The following is a 16,905-nucleotide window of genomic DNA, read 5'->3' on the forward strand; positions in this document are numbered from 1 at the left end:
AATCCCTTGGACAGAACCTTAACAAACACATCTATGTCCACCAATATGCAGAAAACATGCAGATATATCTCATCCCCCTCACAGCTCCACACTCTCAAAAGCTGTCTCTCCACCATCATCACTTGGATGGTCACCCACTTCCTCAAGCTCAACCCTTCCAAAACAGAATACTTCCTCATCTGCCCCCAAGTCACAAACCCCAACTCACCCTGGATCAAGGGAATTGCCACAGCAACTCACACATAATCCTCTCCACACCTGGCTTCACCATCGACCACAAACTGTCCTTCACTCACCACATAACTGCTGTCACCAAAACATGCAATCTACAACTACACCTCCTGTCATAGATCAGGCAAATCCTTCCTCTTGACGACTTCCGCAATGCAGTTCAAGTACTGCTTTTCTCCAAGTTGGACTATGGCAATGCTCTCCTCACTGGACTTCCCAACAGCATTCTAACCCCTCTGTAAGTCATACAAAACGCAGCAGCCAGACTCATTCTCCACCTACCCAAACATTTACACATCACCTCTGCTCCTGCCCAGCTCCACTGTCTCCCCATATCCCAGAGAATTGCCTTCAAAGTACTCAGCATTATTTTCAAAGCCATCCAACACAAAACCCCATCTTACATTCATGACAAACTCAGACCCATCACCCACACAAACACAAAACAAGCAAGCCAGCATCTCCTACACATTCCAATCTGCAAACTAACATGCACACAAAAACAATAATTCACTCAGTGAGCACCAGAGCCTTGAACACCCTACCTCTTCACATCCACACTGCATTCTCCATCACCACTTTCAAAATGAGCCTCAAAACATACATGTTCCCTCACACATAACCCTGCCCCTCCACCTACCCTGCTAGCACTTGTCTATCCTAATCTTCCTATCTTATCCTGAAAATATTGAGTAACTTCAGTATCAATTCCCAACGTTTAACCTTTGAACCTTGTAAGGTCGACCAAAACCCTCTGTGTAGGGCTAGTGTTAAACGAAAACTCCAATAAAATAAAATTTAAATAAACCCCATAACCCACCCTGCAACATTTAAAAGACATTCAGGGATCACGGCTCCACTGAGGAGAAAACAATTATCAACAAGGGATGGAGCATAATACTGGGGCCTGACTATTAGGTCGAGCTCCTCTGTAGGAGGTGAAACAGACATGAAGAATGTAATTATGTACTGCAATATACTATCTCATTACCACAATGTGAGTCTCATCAGGAGTTTGTCTGTACCCCAGCGCTAATTACGCCGGGATACTGCCCAACGCAATTTGCGTTACTGATACTCGGTCCGGCACAATTTGCGCCGGATCATGAGTAGTGGTAAGGTGGTAAATCCCCATTCCCCATTGGGTCCACTGGAGAAAGACAGGAGAGACAGAGAGCACGAGAGAGCATCTATCGACTATCCTGCTCTCCTCACTAAATCTGGTAGGAAGAAGTTTAAAAAGGACATCCTGGTCTCCAACCCAGGCCTCCCTATCGCTGACACCTATACCAGTGCCTCCTCTAGGCGAACCCTCACCGACATCCTCTTTGTCGTTCCCTCACTGGACCTATGGACTCCTCATATGATCTCTGCGCTTTCTCCTCTCTCTTCTTCTCCCATCAATGGTGGCACCCGGTGGGAGGCCCTCCTGGCCTCCTTCGACTCCTCTAAGGTCATCATAAATGTTTACCTAATTGGTACCGTGTTGGTCCAAGGCCCCCAGGCCAATCTTCTCCTCTTTGATAGATGCTTCCCGCGCCTCATCAATTTTCTTTATTCTCCTGCTGTCCCCTCTATTCCCTCCTCAGCGTCTGTGCCTCCCCTGCTGTCTCCTTGGCTACCTTGCCCTCTCCTCCTTCCTCTGCCCACCCTTGGGCTTCTTCTACACCTCCGCAGGGTGTACCTCTGATTTGTACCCCTGCCCGGAAGTCTTTCGAGGACGGCAACCTTCTCCATATTGCCAATCTTAACTCTCGATCAGCTGTCAAACACTCCTCTGACATCTGCCGTCTCCTGGATGAACTTGACCTCGATGTCCTTGGACTCACCGAGACATGGTTCATGGCCAGCTCTGTCACAAGCTTTGACACTCTCCTCCCTGATGGCTACAAGATCCTCTCCATGACCAGGTCCAAGCGTTCCAGAAAGGGTGTAGCCATGAGTGGATTCCTGCCTCTGTCATTCCTACGCAGGCCTACTCCTCTTTCGAATACCTCGTCTGCAGGCTCTCTATCTCTCTCCTAGCCATTCCCTTACTGTGTCTGCCATCTATCGGCCACCTGGTCAGATCCCCTTCTTCCTCTCTGAGTGGGCGGACCTCTCCTCTTCCCTCCTGGTCTCGACCACTCAACTCCTCCTTCTTGGACACTTTAACATCCACCTGGATGCCTCCTGTCCTTCCTCTGGACTCTTTTGCGCCCTCTGTGACTCTCTCTCACTCTCACTCTCTATTCTCCCCTCTGGCCCAACTTACTCTGCAGGGCACACTCTGGATGTTCTGATCTCTTCAGACCTTCACCTTTCTATCTCTCTCACCACTCCTCTCTCCTGGAGTGATCATTTTCTACTTTCCTCCCAGCTCACCTTCTCTACCCCGCAGGCCAAGCCACCTCCAGCACTGCCACCCACCTTCTCGGTTATCCGACCCATGAAGCGTGTGTCAGTTGAAGCTTTTGCCACCACTTTTTAACCCACCCTCCCCCTTTGGCTGACTCACACCCTGACACAGCCCTTTCCATGCTCCACTCTGCTATCTCTGATACTCTTGATGTTTTTACCCCTGTCATGAGCATCCGCTTGAGGCCCAAAGCCAAGTGTAACTTCTGGTATGGCTCAGACCTCGTCACCCTTAAAGGCAAATGCAGGGTGGCTGAGAGGAAACGGCGGGCTTCCGGTACATCCTCTGACAAACAGGCTTGTCGCCTGCTCCAAAGGCAATACCGGCTCTCTGTCTGCATCAAGAAGAGAGCTCACATCCAAGCCCGCATCACTATGGCATCTAACAACTCAGCCGAACTCTTTCAAATCTGCAAGGAACTGGCCAATCCTGCTGCAGTTTCTACCTCTCCTATCCCCTCCCAGGCCCTCTGTATGGTTCTGGCTTCTCATTTCATCTCTAAAACTCAGGACATCCTGTCCTCTCTCTCCTCCCTCTACTCCCTGCTCTTCCTCTGGCCTTTCTTTGGCCACCTCGCCTCCCTCCTTCTCTGCCTTTCCCCTGTTCTCCCAGGTGAGGTTCCCAGACAAGTCCGATCTATGAAAGTCTCGTCAAAACAGGTTGACCCCTGTTCCTCTAAAACCATCAAGGACCACATTGACACCGTGGCTCCTGCCCTGGCTGACTTCTTAAACCACCCCTTCGCCACTGGAGTCTTCCCTTCCCCCCTGAAGCACTCCCTTGTGCACCCGCTTCTCAAGAAACCCTCTGCCGACCCGTCCTGCCCGGCTAACTATCGCCCAATATCCATCACTCCTTTCCTGGGAAAACCCCTGGAAAAGGTGGCTATCTCCCAGCGTAATCTCCACACTGAATCTGTTGGTTGTCTCCATGACCATCAGTCTGGCTTCAGAGCTGCCAGAAGCATGGAAACTGCTCTCCTGAACATCTGTGAAGACCTGCTCTCCAACATTGATTCCAACGCCCCCTGTGTCCTCATCTTACTTGATCTCTCTTCTGCCTTTGACACGGTCAAACATGCCATCCTGCTCAACTGTCTCTGTGATAACCTGGGTATCACTGATCAGGCCCTGGCTTGGCTGACTTCTTTCCTCTCTGATCAACCCTCCCAGGTCCAGCTTGGGTCCTTCCTCTCCTCTATCTCTATCTCTACCTTTGGTGTTCCCAGGGGTCTAACCTCTCTGCCTGGCTGTTCAACCAATACCTGGCACTTCTTGCCCACCGCATTGCCGCTCTCTGCCCCAACTTTCCTTTTTCGGCTCCCTTCAGCCACCTCCTCTCCTTCGCTCATCTCAGACTGTTTATCTGCTATCCAGGAGTGGTGTGCTGCCAATGATCTCTGCCTTAATGCCACTAACACAGAGATTCACCTCATTGCCACACCCACTGCCTCCTTTCCTGTCTCTCTCTGGCTGGCCTCTCTTGGCTCCTTTCCTGCTCTCACCTGTGAGGCTAAAAACCTAGGGGTCATCTTCGACTCCACAGTCCTCTTCTCTCCTCACATCTCTGACGTCTCTAAGAAGTTGCACTACCAGCTGCACCTCCTCAGAGGTATTCTTCCTTTCCTCTCCTTCCTCCAGAAGCTTACTGTCTCCAGAGCTCTGGTTCTCTCTAGGCTGGACTACTGCAACAGCCCCTTTCTAAATCTTCCAACCTCTACTCTCTGCCCTCTGCAACTCATCCAGAACAAGACTGCGAGACTTGTCCTTGGCCTCAAGTCCAGGGATCATATCTCTCCAGGACTGAAATCACTCCACTGGCTCCCAGTGGCTGCGAGGATTAAGTTCAAAACCCTCTGCATAGTCCGCAAGGCCTTCTGGGGCCTCAATACCTTCAACTCTCTCTTACTAAATATCATCCTTCTCAAGCTCTTTGCTCATCCGCCTCCAACTCCCACAAGGTCAGTCGCTTCTCCAAGCAACGAGTTGAAGGTAGATCTCTTTCTTCGGCTAAGGCCGCCCTCTGGAACAGCCTCCCTGCCTCTCTGAAAATTGAGGAGCACCATCTCTGGTTCCGGAAGCACCTCAAGACCTTCCTCTTTGCCTCTGCTTTCTCTCCACCTCTCCCCTGCTGAACTCCTGGCTTAAACTGCACTGGCCACCTGGCTACCCTGTGATCTCGGACCCAGGTCCCCTCCCTGCCAGTTGCACACTTGCACTGCACCCCTGGCAACCCTTGCACTTGGGGCTGTTTCTGTATCCCTACAGCACCCAACCAGCACTTGACACCTGATGCCTGCACTTACCCTTGCACCTGCCACCAGCAGGCCGCGTTTTATTTATTGTTCCTATTTATTGTTTCTGTTTATTTACTGTTATCCTATGTACTGCATTCCCCTCCCCCTTGCCCCTCGCACCTTTCCCCTTCACCCCTCCATTGCACTTGCGCAATCTCAATGTCACCCCGCCTATTAAGATCGTTGTCTCTGTCTTCCCTCTGTTCCCCTCCCTTGCCTCATCGCGCCTTGAAACACGTGTGTATATGCGCGTTATAAATGCCATATCATATCATTGTTTTCTGTTGTAGAACAATAATAATTTTCTGTTTTGGCAAGCTGTGTTGTGGTGGTTCTTTTGACACAAAATACCTGTCTAGATTGTGATTTGGTTTGAGCCAAACCCATAGGTTGATATCTGGTAACCACTGTGCTACAATAGTATTTGAGATAACCAATAGCAGCATTTTCTCGTCTTTTGACACGGCCAGGTTGACTCAGCCCATAATCATCCTTCGGTTGTTAAACTGAGTACCATTACATTAGGTAAAAATAATGGTTATCCCTATAGTGCTAAAAAGTGGCCGATACGTTTTGGAGCACAATTGAAACCCTGATATATTCTCCATGCTACAGGCTATATCACTTTAGCACCTGAGCAGGGAGGCAAAACTATGTGCACCAAAATGACCAAGCATAGTGACAGCAACCTATGGCACTGTATGCATTCTATAGGTCTGTCAAGGGATAAAACAGTCTCCTTCACTGTAAATTCAATTTATTAAGTGATTTACAAGGCGCTCTCTTGGCAAACTCCAAACAGAAACGAACTGCAGAAAAGACGAAACATTAAAATTGGTAATACAAATAGAATGACCAACCAATCCTGTTCTTGAAGGTACCTCTTAGACATAGGACTTCATTACAAGTGTGAAGGCACAGTAAAAATAAAACGGTAGTAATTCCATTACCACCACATCTTTGGTACTTATAAGCCTAGAGAACCCCACAGTCTGGGATAGTCGCTGATGCCAGAAGTGTGCCGCACTCAAAACCCTGTAAGGCCACCAAGTTCCACGTAATCCCGCCCGCAACATTTCCCCAAATTGAGGAGAATGAGAAAAGGGGTGAAGTAAGAGACCGACTGCTCAGTGATTGGTATGGGGATATTCCTAACTCTTGTATTGCGCTGCCCCCTCACCTGCCCACACACTTTCAACACATTCCTGGGGGTTCACAGTGGTTTTCCTTGGCCTAGAATACAATGGGCCTCATTATGAGGTTGGAGGTAGCCATGGCGCTATTAGCGCCATGGCTGCCTCCAAACTCGTTCCGACTCCGCCCTGGAGAATGGAGCAATTACGGGTCCATTCCAAGGTTGGCCGGACTGGTAATTCCCCATTCACCAGGGCCATTCCCCATTCCCATTTGAGCCCCCATAGGGCTCAATGGGAATGGGGAAGGCGCTAATAACGGTACCGCAATTTGCTCCAGAGTCCCTTTGCGGGTCCCGTCCTTAACGCCTGGAAAAACCAGGCGTTAAGGGAGGACACGCAAAGGAAACTCGTAGTAGGGCGGTAAGGGATTACCGGCACTGGTGCCACCTCGTAATGAGGCCCAGTGTCGTTTAGCGCATGCTCAGTGAGCCCCCTGCTGTTGCTTCCTGCCTTGCATCCTTTTTGCCTCCTAGGGCATAAGGGTCCTGTATCAAAGATGGGTGCTCACTAGATGGTCTAGGGTAACTAAGGAAATCTAAATGAACAGTCAGTTCCAATTGGGGTAAAACAGATAGTGCTTTATTGTTCAGATTGCTCCACCTTGTTCCCTACAAACCATGACAAAATCAGGAGCCTGTTGTGATTTGGGTAGGGATTTAACTTAACATCCAGCTTTGGACCCTGGTTCATGCTCCATAATCTGTCCTCCACAGTGCCTTCCTCAGCTCCTTCAGGTTATTTTTCAGGATCTTTAGTTGCGCCCTCAACAGGCACCAAGTGGGTGCATGAATACAATTTGTATAAAGAGGCAGAAAAGAGTTAACAATAACAGCAGAAAGTTCACAATGTTGCAGTGGGTGTCTTATAAAGTTCTCTATGGCCTGGTAGAGTATGTTTTACTAGACTGCAATCTCTGACTACCTCTTTTGTGTGGAGCAAGGTTGCCACGAGGATGAAATGGGACAAGCTAGTGGACCAGACTTTGAGCTCTATTATTTAACGACAGAAGCTCAATTTGCCAAAAACACTGGTACGATCAAGAAGAAACCACCACACATATCCCTATTGAAAGTATGCAGCATCCCCCACTGATCTCAGGTCTGTAATGTTTAGTGTTCACCATAAAGACTCATGTAAATTTGACCCTGTAAGATTTATGGTCCATGCATGGTCGATGATATATAGGAGGATAAACGTTGAAATACCCTGTGACCCCCGCTCTGGCGCTTCCCTGGAATCTCCCCCACATTCACTGAAGTCTTACAGAGAACATGGGACCCAGATAAACAATTGAAGATGTGGGACATGTTCCCGGAGCGCAAATATGTGAGCCTTGGCGATTTTGTAAATACCATTGGGGGAGGGTAGCTAAAACCGTTCCAATATCACCGCATGAGGGCCGCAATTGGTGCGGATGGCCGACGTTTCCAGAAGAACCTATTGCACATCAGTGTATTCCTGCTATAACATCCAGAGATGGGGTAGGGACGGGGTTCTCCAAATTGTATGGTCTGATACAAACACATTCCAAATCCCTGAACACTATTAAAACAACATGGTGATCAGACCTGGGTATGACATTGGGTGAAGAACAATGGCGTAAATGTTGCCAATTGACAAAAACAGTTTAGCTGAACGCTGGCCTACGCTTGATCCAGTTCAAAATACTAAATCAACCCCCCTACACCCCCATCAAGAGGGCCAAGTTTACAGAGAACTGTTCGGGGGAATGTTTGAAATGTGGGGATCCACACACGAACGCTTTTCATATGCATTGGGCATGCCCGCTGATCGCTGTGTTATGGAGCAATGTTGCGGAGACACTTGAGCGAATAACACAGATCCCGGCTTCCCTGCCTCCCCTGAAATATCTATTTGCAGGCATTAGTAAAGTGGCCGAAACCACTAGAAGACTATTGAATGTTGCGTGTGCTGTAGCTAAGCGTTGCATACTGAAATGCTGGAAGGCCTGTATGCTCCCCAAACGAACGATTTCCTCTGAGGGTTCAACAAATGTGAAGAGCAATTTGTACTATCTAGGCCAGTAACAAATCGTCCCAAAGATGAATGGGTTCGATTTAGAAGTTATTTATGTGACATGCTATCTGACGATGACTTCTCCCCAGCCTCTACACCACGATTACCTAATTCATGTATATATGTATACTGATGTAACCACATTGCATGATGGAAAATATCCATGTACTGTGTGAACACCGACATGACCATCAATAAACAATGGGCCTCATTCCGAGTATGGCGGTAAGGGATAGCGGCCAACGGTAACGAGACCGGTGGCGGTGATCCCTTACCGCCATACTCCGAGTTCCCTTTGCGCCCTCGCCCTTAACGCCTGCTTTGAGCAGGTGTTAAAGTCGAGGGCGCAAAGGGGCCTCCAAGCCAATAACGGTGACCGTAATGAACGGTCACCGTTATTTGCATCTTCCCCATTCCCATTGAGCCCTATGGGGGCTCATTTGGGAATGGGGAAGAGCCTTGGTGAATGGGGAATTACCGCCCCGCCAACCTTGGAATGGGGCGGTAATTCCGCCATCCACCAAGGCGCTGCCGGTCCGGGTACGGCGTCAACCAAGGCGTTAATAGCACCATTGGTTAGCGCCGTACTCGGAATGAGGCCCAATGTTTTAAAAAAATAAGAAAGTTTTCTAAATAAGCCTGTCCGTTCAACCACCCATCTCCTTATTCCTGGCCCTCTCTCTGTTTCTTACATGACTTTTCTCTGCCCCCTTTTTAATCTCTGTGAATGATCCCATTTCTTGTAAGACCTCACTCGCGCCATCACTTCTCGTCTGAGTCTCATTCTTTCACTTTCTTTCACCCTCAGGTATGTGGCCGTAGTTTACTCAGCCACAGTGGGGCAGAAGCGCACCATGCACTGCACAGCACTCATCAACGGGGCAGTGTGGGCTTGCAGCCTCTGCCTCACCACACCAGCAATGCTGTATGCCCGAGTCCAGCGGGATAACCAAACGGAGATATGCCTGATCGACCTACCAGGCCCCAGCAGCCTGTATTGGTACACACTCTACCAGTCCATCTTGGCCTTCATCGTGCCTGTCCTCATCATCACGGTACTCTACTCTCTCACCTTGCACCACCTCTTCCGGGTTATGCGCAAAGTGCAGAAGAAGCGCTCGGCTCGCAGTAAGAAGGTGACGCGCATGGCACTGACGATCATCGCTGCCTTCCTCATCTGTTGGACACCCTTCCATGTGGTGCAGCTGGTGAACCTGAGCGCTGCACCAACCAGGACTTCCTTCTATCTCAACCAAGTCACCATCTGCCTGAGCTACGCCCACAGCTGCGTCAGCCCTATCCTCGTCATCTTCTGCACAGAGTTCTTCCGGGAGAGGATCTCACACTCGAGGTGAGTGTCTTTCAGAAAATAGGGTGTGGACAGGGAACAGCTCTCCTGAAGGACAGCTAGTGTGTGAGGGACATTGTGGCGATGTGATGGATGAGGAGGATCAAGGGTTAGGCAGAGGAGGATGGCATATGGCACCAATCACATTTAGACAAGCAGATTTCTGTTCCACGCTGCTCTGCACTTCACAAGTTACTTTTGCACACATTTATCAAATGCTTTTGATGGCTTAAAACCAATGTATATATATTTAAATAACAGAATATATACTTCCACAGTTAACATACATGCATTACAACTTTTTTGAATTCAGTTGTTATTGAGTTTTCTCCAAACAAAAAAAGGAACGTACAATACAATTTTAATAACCTGTAAACATTTTGACCGTGTGTTTAATACCCGTCTCCTCTCCCCTGGTGCCGGCAGCTGTACCTGACCAACGGTCATGAATTCATAAGCAAGCATAACTCCCACAGGGCCAGAACCCTGCGACTGACTCCACAGCCCAACACTTATCCCACCCTCATGACGGGGTCGGGGAGTAAGAAGCGGTTATGGCAACCATCTTCCACTTCACGTGATGGGGTGCCCAATTCCCCCTGGGGGATATCTCCCGTCCTGGATCCATATTTCCGTATGAAGGACAACCATTCAAATTCTCCCGATGGCTGAATGTCGTGTAACATGGCCGTAATATTCTCCATCCCGGAAATCTCCTTTGCTTTAAAGGCCTGTTCCCTTTCACTCGGCACGGTCGCCCTTTTCCATGCTTTTGCCAAATGAACCCTAGCGGCCAGCAATGGGAAATGAACCATGTGAGAAAGGGTCTCCCATCCATTTTCTGCATCCTCCAGCCCAAACAACACCAGCATAGCAACTAGCATCCTCTGAACTCACAAACGACTCACCGCAGGAAACATTCGGGATAGCCTCACAGAATAGTAATACCACCTATTTAGCAACTTAATGCCATGCAGTTTATACTGGCATGTCACCAAAGTTTACTAAGCCCTAGAACACAACTGTGCCCACAGTCCCGCCTCAAGTTCCATCCCCAGATCCTTCATTCACTTATCCTTCAGTCGCCTTGGCTCCACCGCTTTCGTTCCAACCAAGGCAGAGTACAGGTTCGATATAAGTCCTGTCATGCTGTGGTGCATGTTTAAGGTTTTTTTTCCGTAGGTGTAAGCGCCCTCTGTATTTCAGCTTTCCACTTGCCTGCCGTAAGCAACCCCTTCAGTTGCAAATAGCTGAAAGCCAGCAGTTTCCCCAATGTTGGGCGAGCTACGTTTATAAACCTACCTCCCTCCCATAATTGCCCTACCCATGCCAGACCTGCCTAGGACCTTCCTTGTAACCTTGCTGGGTCCGGAAAGTCGTTTTAGTGGCTCAAAGGTGACAGCCAATATGTGATCCCCCTAATTTCTCCCTATTTCCCCCAGATCAAACCCAGGATTCCATGTTCCCTAATTCTTCTTGGAATGTCCCTATGTGGCACCCATAGCCACTCACCGACTATCACTGGTCTCAACCAATAGTTCTCCAAGTAAACCCATTGCTTATCAATATCGTTCTGCAGATGTGGCACCATTGCCCGCATCTGCGCTACTCTATAATAGCTCTCTAAATCTGGAAGTCCCACCCCTCCCAATACTTTGAGCAGAATGAGAGTATTATATGCTATTCTCCTCTTCTTCCCTTGCCATAGGAAGTGCATCGTCCATCCCTTCATCTCCTGCAGCATCTGTTGCAGGACTCTGACTGGTAGCATCAGGAACAAATGGAGGATTTGTGGTAGAAGATTCATTTTCAATGCGTTCAACCTACCTAGCCATGATAGGGCTGGAACTCCCAGTTTGTATTCTCTTTCACCCACCGTTATTCGATCATCTGTTCCTCTTTCCTCACCCTTTCCGCCAAGGATTTTATCAACAGAGTAAATAGCAACGAAGACAGCGGACATCCAGGGAAGACACCCTTCCATTCACCATGACCCATACTCTTAGATCTGCGTACCATGCCTTGTCCCGTTAAGGATTTTGCCTCCAATGCAACATTTCACCAGAACTTCGTAAAGGAACCTCTAGTCCACCTTATTGAAAGCTTTCTCAACTTTGAGCGCTAACAGAATTGGGTCATCCCCTTCCCGTCTCACCAACTCCATCAGAATAAAAATGTTTCTCAACGTGTCCACCAGTTGCTGCATTGGAATAAACCCACTTGATCCAAATGCACCAGCAATGGCCACTGTTCTAGTCAAAATGTTCACATCCACGTTCAGGAGCGAAATAGGCCTGTACGAAGCGCAATTTGTTAAGTTAGGCCCTTTAATTCCTTAAGTATTACTGATATTAGCACCTGCCAGAAAGAGGAGGGTCAAGATTATAATTAAATAATTAAATAATGTAACTAAATGATGCAATAATGTTGCAGTATACCTTTTATAAAACCCTATTGTGAATCCGTCCTCCTCAGGTGCTTTCGCCGAGGGCATTCTACTTTTGGCCTCCGTAACCTCTTCCACCAGAATGGGGGATTCCAATATCATAGCCTCCTCCTGCATCAGGACCCGCAGCACAATGCTATCTAAATAGTCTATAATCTCCTGGGTAGCAATGTCTCCTTCCCTTCTATATAAATCTTCATAGAACTGAGCAAAGCTCACCCGAATGTCGCCAGGAATACAGTGGGGTTCTCTGGAGGTACCTCTAATCTCATCCACCCAGTGTTCCACCCTCTGTGCTCTAAGTCTAGTGCTAGTAAGGAGTCTGTCTTATCCAGTTTTTGTAATGTTTTTAGTTCAGAAACCATAGTTTCCTAATCATATCCCCAACCCCTAATGACTTTTAGCTCCTGCCTCTTCTGCTTAATTTTGAGCAGTCTCATCCATGCCATTGCCAACATCCTGCACCTTGGCCTCAAGCCCTCGTATATCCCCACAGAGCTTATCCTCCAGAAAACTTCCTACCGCTTCTTATAAGCCCCCTACCTTATCAGCAAACCTCTGCAAGTTGCCTCACTGCATTCCATACCGTGCAAAGATCCACTTCCCCAGTATCATTTATTTTAAAGAAATCCGTTATTTCGTCCTCTAGTTCCTCTGCGAATACCTGGTCTCTTCAGCGGGTATCATTGAATCTCCATATGGAGTCCCATTTATTGATTCCCACCACACAGACACCTTCACGACCACCATATCCCTTTTTCCATGAGTAAGTAGCCAATCCTCATATACGTATTATGCATGGGTGAGAAGGTGAATCCCATTGTCTCCTGATTCAAATGTCTCCAAAAGTCCAATTAAACCCTGTGTGTCAAGGATCCACTTCAAACCCTCCCCATCATGTTGCACTATGTTTTGCCTCACTTCCACGAGGGAGAGTCTATCCATTGCCAAGTCCTCCCACATATTAAAGTCCCCTCATATGATAACAAGTACCCCTCGATACCCGGCATATGATCTAAGGCCTTTTTACAGAAGGCCTGTTGACCCTGGTTGAGGTAGTAGATAGATATAATTGAGGTCCTACCTCCACCTAGTAAAACCTGCACTCAGTGAATCTGGCCCTCCATAGCTCCGGTTATCTGTAGACCTTGAAGCTTCAGATTCTTATGAAGAAGAATCCCCACTCCACCTTTCTTAGGTGCCCAAAACGTCTGCCCCACCTGCACGCTCAGGATTTTTCATTCCTACCCTGCTTTAAACCCGGCTTCCTGCAACATTAGGTTATCCAACCACATCCTCCGGAATACCCTTGCCACTAAGGTACTCTTGGTCAGAGAATTCAGACCATTCACATTTTGGGATCCCACCTTCAGTTGCCCTCCAGCCCCTCCTAGCAATTACGTCAGCCCCCACAACTCTGATTCTGCTCAAACCCTTGGCTGCTGTGCCTTGCATATGTAGTGGCATCCTTGTGTTTCCCCTTAGCAATAAAAACACCACTTTTTTCCACATCAAGTCCCCATCGTCCATTCTTCCCCATCTCCCATCCTCAACCTATTTCCACCAACACAAGGAAAATGAGATGTGCATGCAGATAGGCCACTAGACTCTACCCCCCCCCCACCAAAATACAGAGCATTCTCCACCTCTGTCTCTCAGATGACTCAAAATTCACACTGAACCTACCCCTCCACCCCCTCCATACCCCTACAACACTTCTGAACACTTTAAATCCTTCTTTGCATTCATGGTCTCTTCCCAGGGAATGGTGTCCCTAATCTAATGAACTTCCTGCTGCCTGTCACTTTTTTTCTTGGTGTTGGCCCACTTGGTGAGCGTTGTCTCCCCATTAGTCCAGAGTGTGAATCTAGATAGGTCTTGATAAATTCCTCTATGATCTACACCATAACATACTTCCTTCAGCATTTTCACGTTGGCCAGGACCTCTGCCTTTTCACTGTATTGGTGGAACTGCACCACCATTAGCCTTGGCCGCCTATTGCCACCTGGGCCTACTCTGTGGGCTCTATCAATGATCACCACCTCTCCTCCCTCCTCCCTAAACAGTGCATTCCCAGTGTCCTTAACCTTTTTCTCAACATTTCCCCTGTCTGCTCCTTCAGGCCTACAATCCTTAAATTGTTCCTTCTTTCCCTGTTCTCCAGGTCATCCACTTTCTAAATGAAGTCTGCCTCCATCAATTCTAGTTCCAGTATTCGGGCGTCATACCCCATTACTATCATGTCCACATTTACATGATTATTCTCGAGGCCTTCCATTTTCTTTTCAAGGAACTCCGCCTTGCCTCACAGTTCAGCTACTGAGAACTGGAAATCTCCTCTAACCGCTTTAATTTCCTGCAAAATGTTCACAATGTCATCCTTCGTGGCAAGATGGCCCTGGTCTACACGACGGCCCCCTTAGATATTGCAATAGGAGCCCCACTCGCATTACTTTTCTCACAGCAACATTCTTGCAGCGAATGAATCCCCCATGAGAGGCCCCCCCAGTCTAGCCGGTCCCAGATTAGAGGCCGCCATAGGCTCACCGGTCCCCCTTATTATCCACCATGATCCGTGGCAACACCAGCTTCAGTGCCTATCTTGCTGTGTACCTGGTCCTGCTCATGCCAAAATGCATCCCGGCAAGAAGAGCACACTGTTCTTTTCTTCTCCTTCTTTTGCCACAAACTCTTGAAAGGACTCAGCCTCACAGTCCCACACATTACCACTCACCAGGCATTGTGCTTCAGTGCCAAGGCCACCTCCTCATGCCTTCTGACAGTTAACTGCTAGGGGTGAAGGTCCACTCCGGATCTGGATCCGCTTCTCTGCTCAGAGACACCACCGCCAGGGGCCAACTGTAATATTCTCTCCCACACTGTACTGCCACTCACTTTAATGCCCTCCCCAGGTCTCTGCTGGCAGGTCCCACGGTGGAATCTAATCATGCAGCGGCCTAATTAGGGCACCAGTGTCCCCAGCTTCCACTCTCTGCCGTTGGGCTGGCCGCTGACGAATCACCACACGGGGCATCCCCGCTCACAGTATCGCTCCATCTCTGAGCAGGCCTCTGCGTGCATTGACAGTTGCGCCGCCACTACCTCTCAATTCACCTGAGCTGCTGTACAACAGGAATCAGGGCCCCCTTGCTCTAGTCTGTATTGTGGGGCTCTGTTCAGCATTCTCTTATGTAGTTTAGGCAGGAGTGTAGGAGCTGTAGATTATGTGGCCATCGTGATCCGCCCCCCATAGTGGTCTCGCATTACAGCCTTTTAATGTCATTATCAATATCACCATGTCCCTACGTATTTGTTCAGTTCATTTGTTGCTTCATAACATTTATGAAAAAAAGCTCTGAAGCTCACATTCCCATTTTTGGCAACAAAACCTGACTTTTCTGACAAGTCATCTTGCATCATCTTGTCTAACTTTTACTACAGAGTGCTGGAACCTTCTGAAAGCTTATCAACATTTTATTGGCACTATAGAACCCTTGAAGATTCTTCAGCAGGTGATGGTTAATCTTCATGCATCTTATTTTATCAGACACTAGATTAACCAATTGGAAAGGCTTTTGCTGGAATTCTGGTGGGGCTTTCCTGTCTACTATGGTTTGTTTTTTAAAGAGAAAGGGGGATTCTTATTTTTTGTAACTAGGCATAGTTACTGTGAACATTAACACTTGTTTGCTTAACTATACCTATTATTTTCATATCAGTAGCTTTTTCTTGCATTGTACGGTGAGATCTTGTAACCTGTGTGGTTAACGGCTGTTGACTTTGATTGTTGTACTTTTACCATGGCTCGCTGTTGGACTGTCTACTTTTATTTCATCTTTGTTTCCTCTTTGGTCCAACCCTATTTGGGCTAACTCTATTGCAAGTTGTTTTCTTCTACGTTGTACGGTACCTTGTCCCTTTGATTATTGATTTCTGTCTATGTCCGTCTTAATAAGTCCAAATGCTCGTGTATGGCATGGCCTGAATAGCCACCGTCATTGTAAATGCCACGTATTTGTTTTATTTATTTATTTGGATAGGAAGAGGTTTAACAAATAACTCAATTCATGAACTGACTAATCATATCCATGAGTGTGTCCCTTAAACTGGTGGATGAAATGTAAGTTTATATACACTAAGCAGGATTCCCCCTTCAGCTTTGCATCAAATGAAGTTTCCAAAGGAAAAAATAATAGCCTGAAAATAAACTTTATACATAAACACATTGACGCACATAAAAGTAAAGGGCCAAAAAGATATAAAAAGTAATGTTTTTTTAATTATAAATAATGTATATATACTTAACATGAACAAGGCATTGTGAACAAACAAAAAAGAAACATACAACCATGGCAAGCATTCAATAAAATGAAACAACAAAATGCATTCCAGGAAGTCTTTGGCGCATCAATTATACAACAGAAGCGAAATGGACAGCATTCACTTTAGAATGAATGATGCCGTAGAAACGTAAATGCCAATGAAGGAAATAATTACCTATATGAACTCAATCATAATGAACCTATGATGCAACATTTAACATTCTAACAAGAGAAACCAATGGAGGTCATTGCATGGTTGCCGGTCTGGGACAATCGCCAGTAAAATTGCCGGTAATTCCAGTGCCAGCAATTTTCCCAGACTGGCAAAACACAAGTTTGCCGGTGGGGGAACTGGTTTACCTCCAGCCAAGAGCAGGAGGTAAATCAGGCCCCCGTAAGCAGATAAATGCCATAATCACTGGCACGGATATTAATGGTGCCGGTCATTCAGGCAATCCCCTCCATGGAGTACTCTGGGACTCCTTGGCATGGGGATTTATCACCCTTACTGGCACCTGTAATACATCAGGCGCCAGTAACGGTAGGGTCAGTTTGCCGGTATCCCAACGGAATTACTGGCAGTACACCGGCGAACTTTATATTTACTTACTGTTTGGCCCCATTCTATCA

General features: G+C 47.6%; 1 protein-coding gene across 2 annotated transcripts in view; it reads left to right on the plus strand.

The window, feature by feature from the left end:
* Positions 1-16,905, plus strand: part of LOC138492047 (melanin-concentrating hormone receptor 1-like) — a 370,693-nt gene that overhangs the window by 264,346 nt on the left and 89,442 nt on the right. For both annotated transcript variants that reach the window (XM_069618973.1, XM_069618974.1), the window contains exon 3: positions 8,967-9,509. In XM_069618973.1, coding sequence (XP_069475074.1) covers positions 8,967-9,509 — 543 coding nt within the window. The remainder of the gene's footprint in view (positions 1-8,966; positions 9,510-16,905) is intronic.

This window comes from Ambystoma mexicanum, chromosome 10 (assembly GCF_040938575.1).
Source record: "Ambystoma mexicanum isolate Mex_15411 chromosome 10, UKY_AmexF1_1, whole genome shotgun sequence".
In the NCBI taxonomy this organism is placed as follows: Eukaryota; Metazoa; Chordata; class Amphibia; order Caudata; family Ambystomatidae; genus Ambystoma; species Ambystoma mexicanum.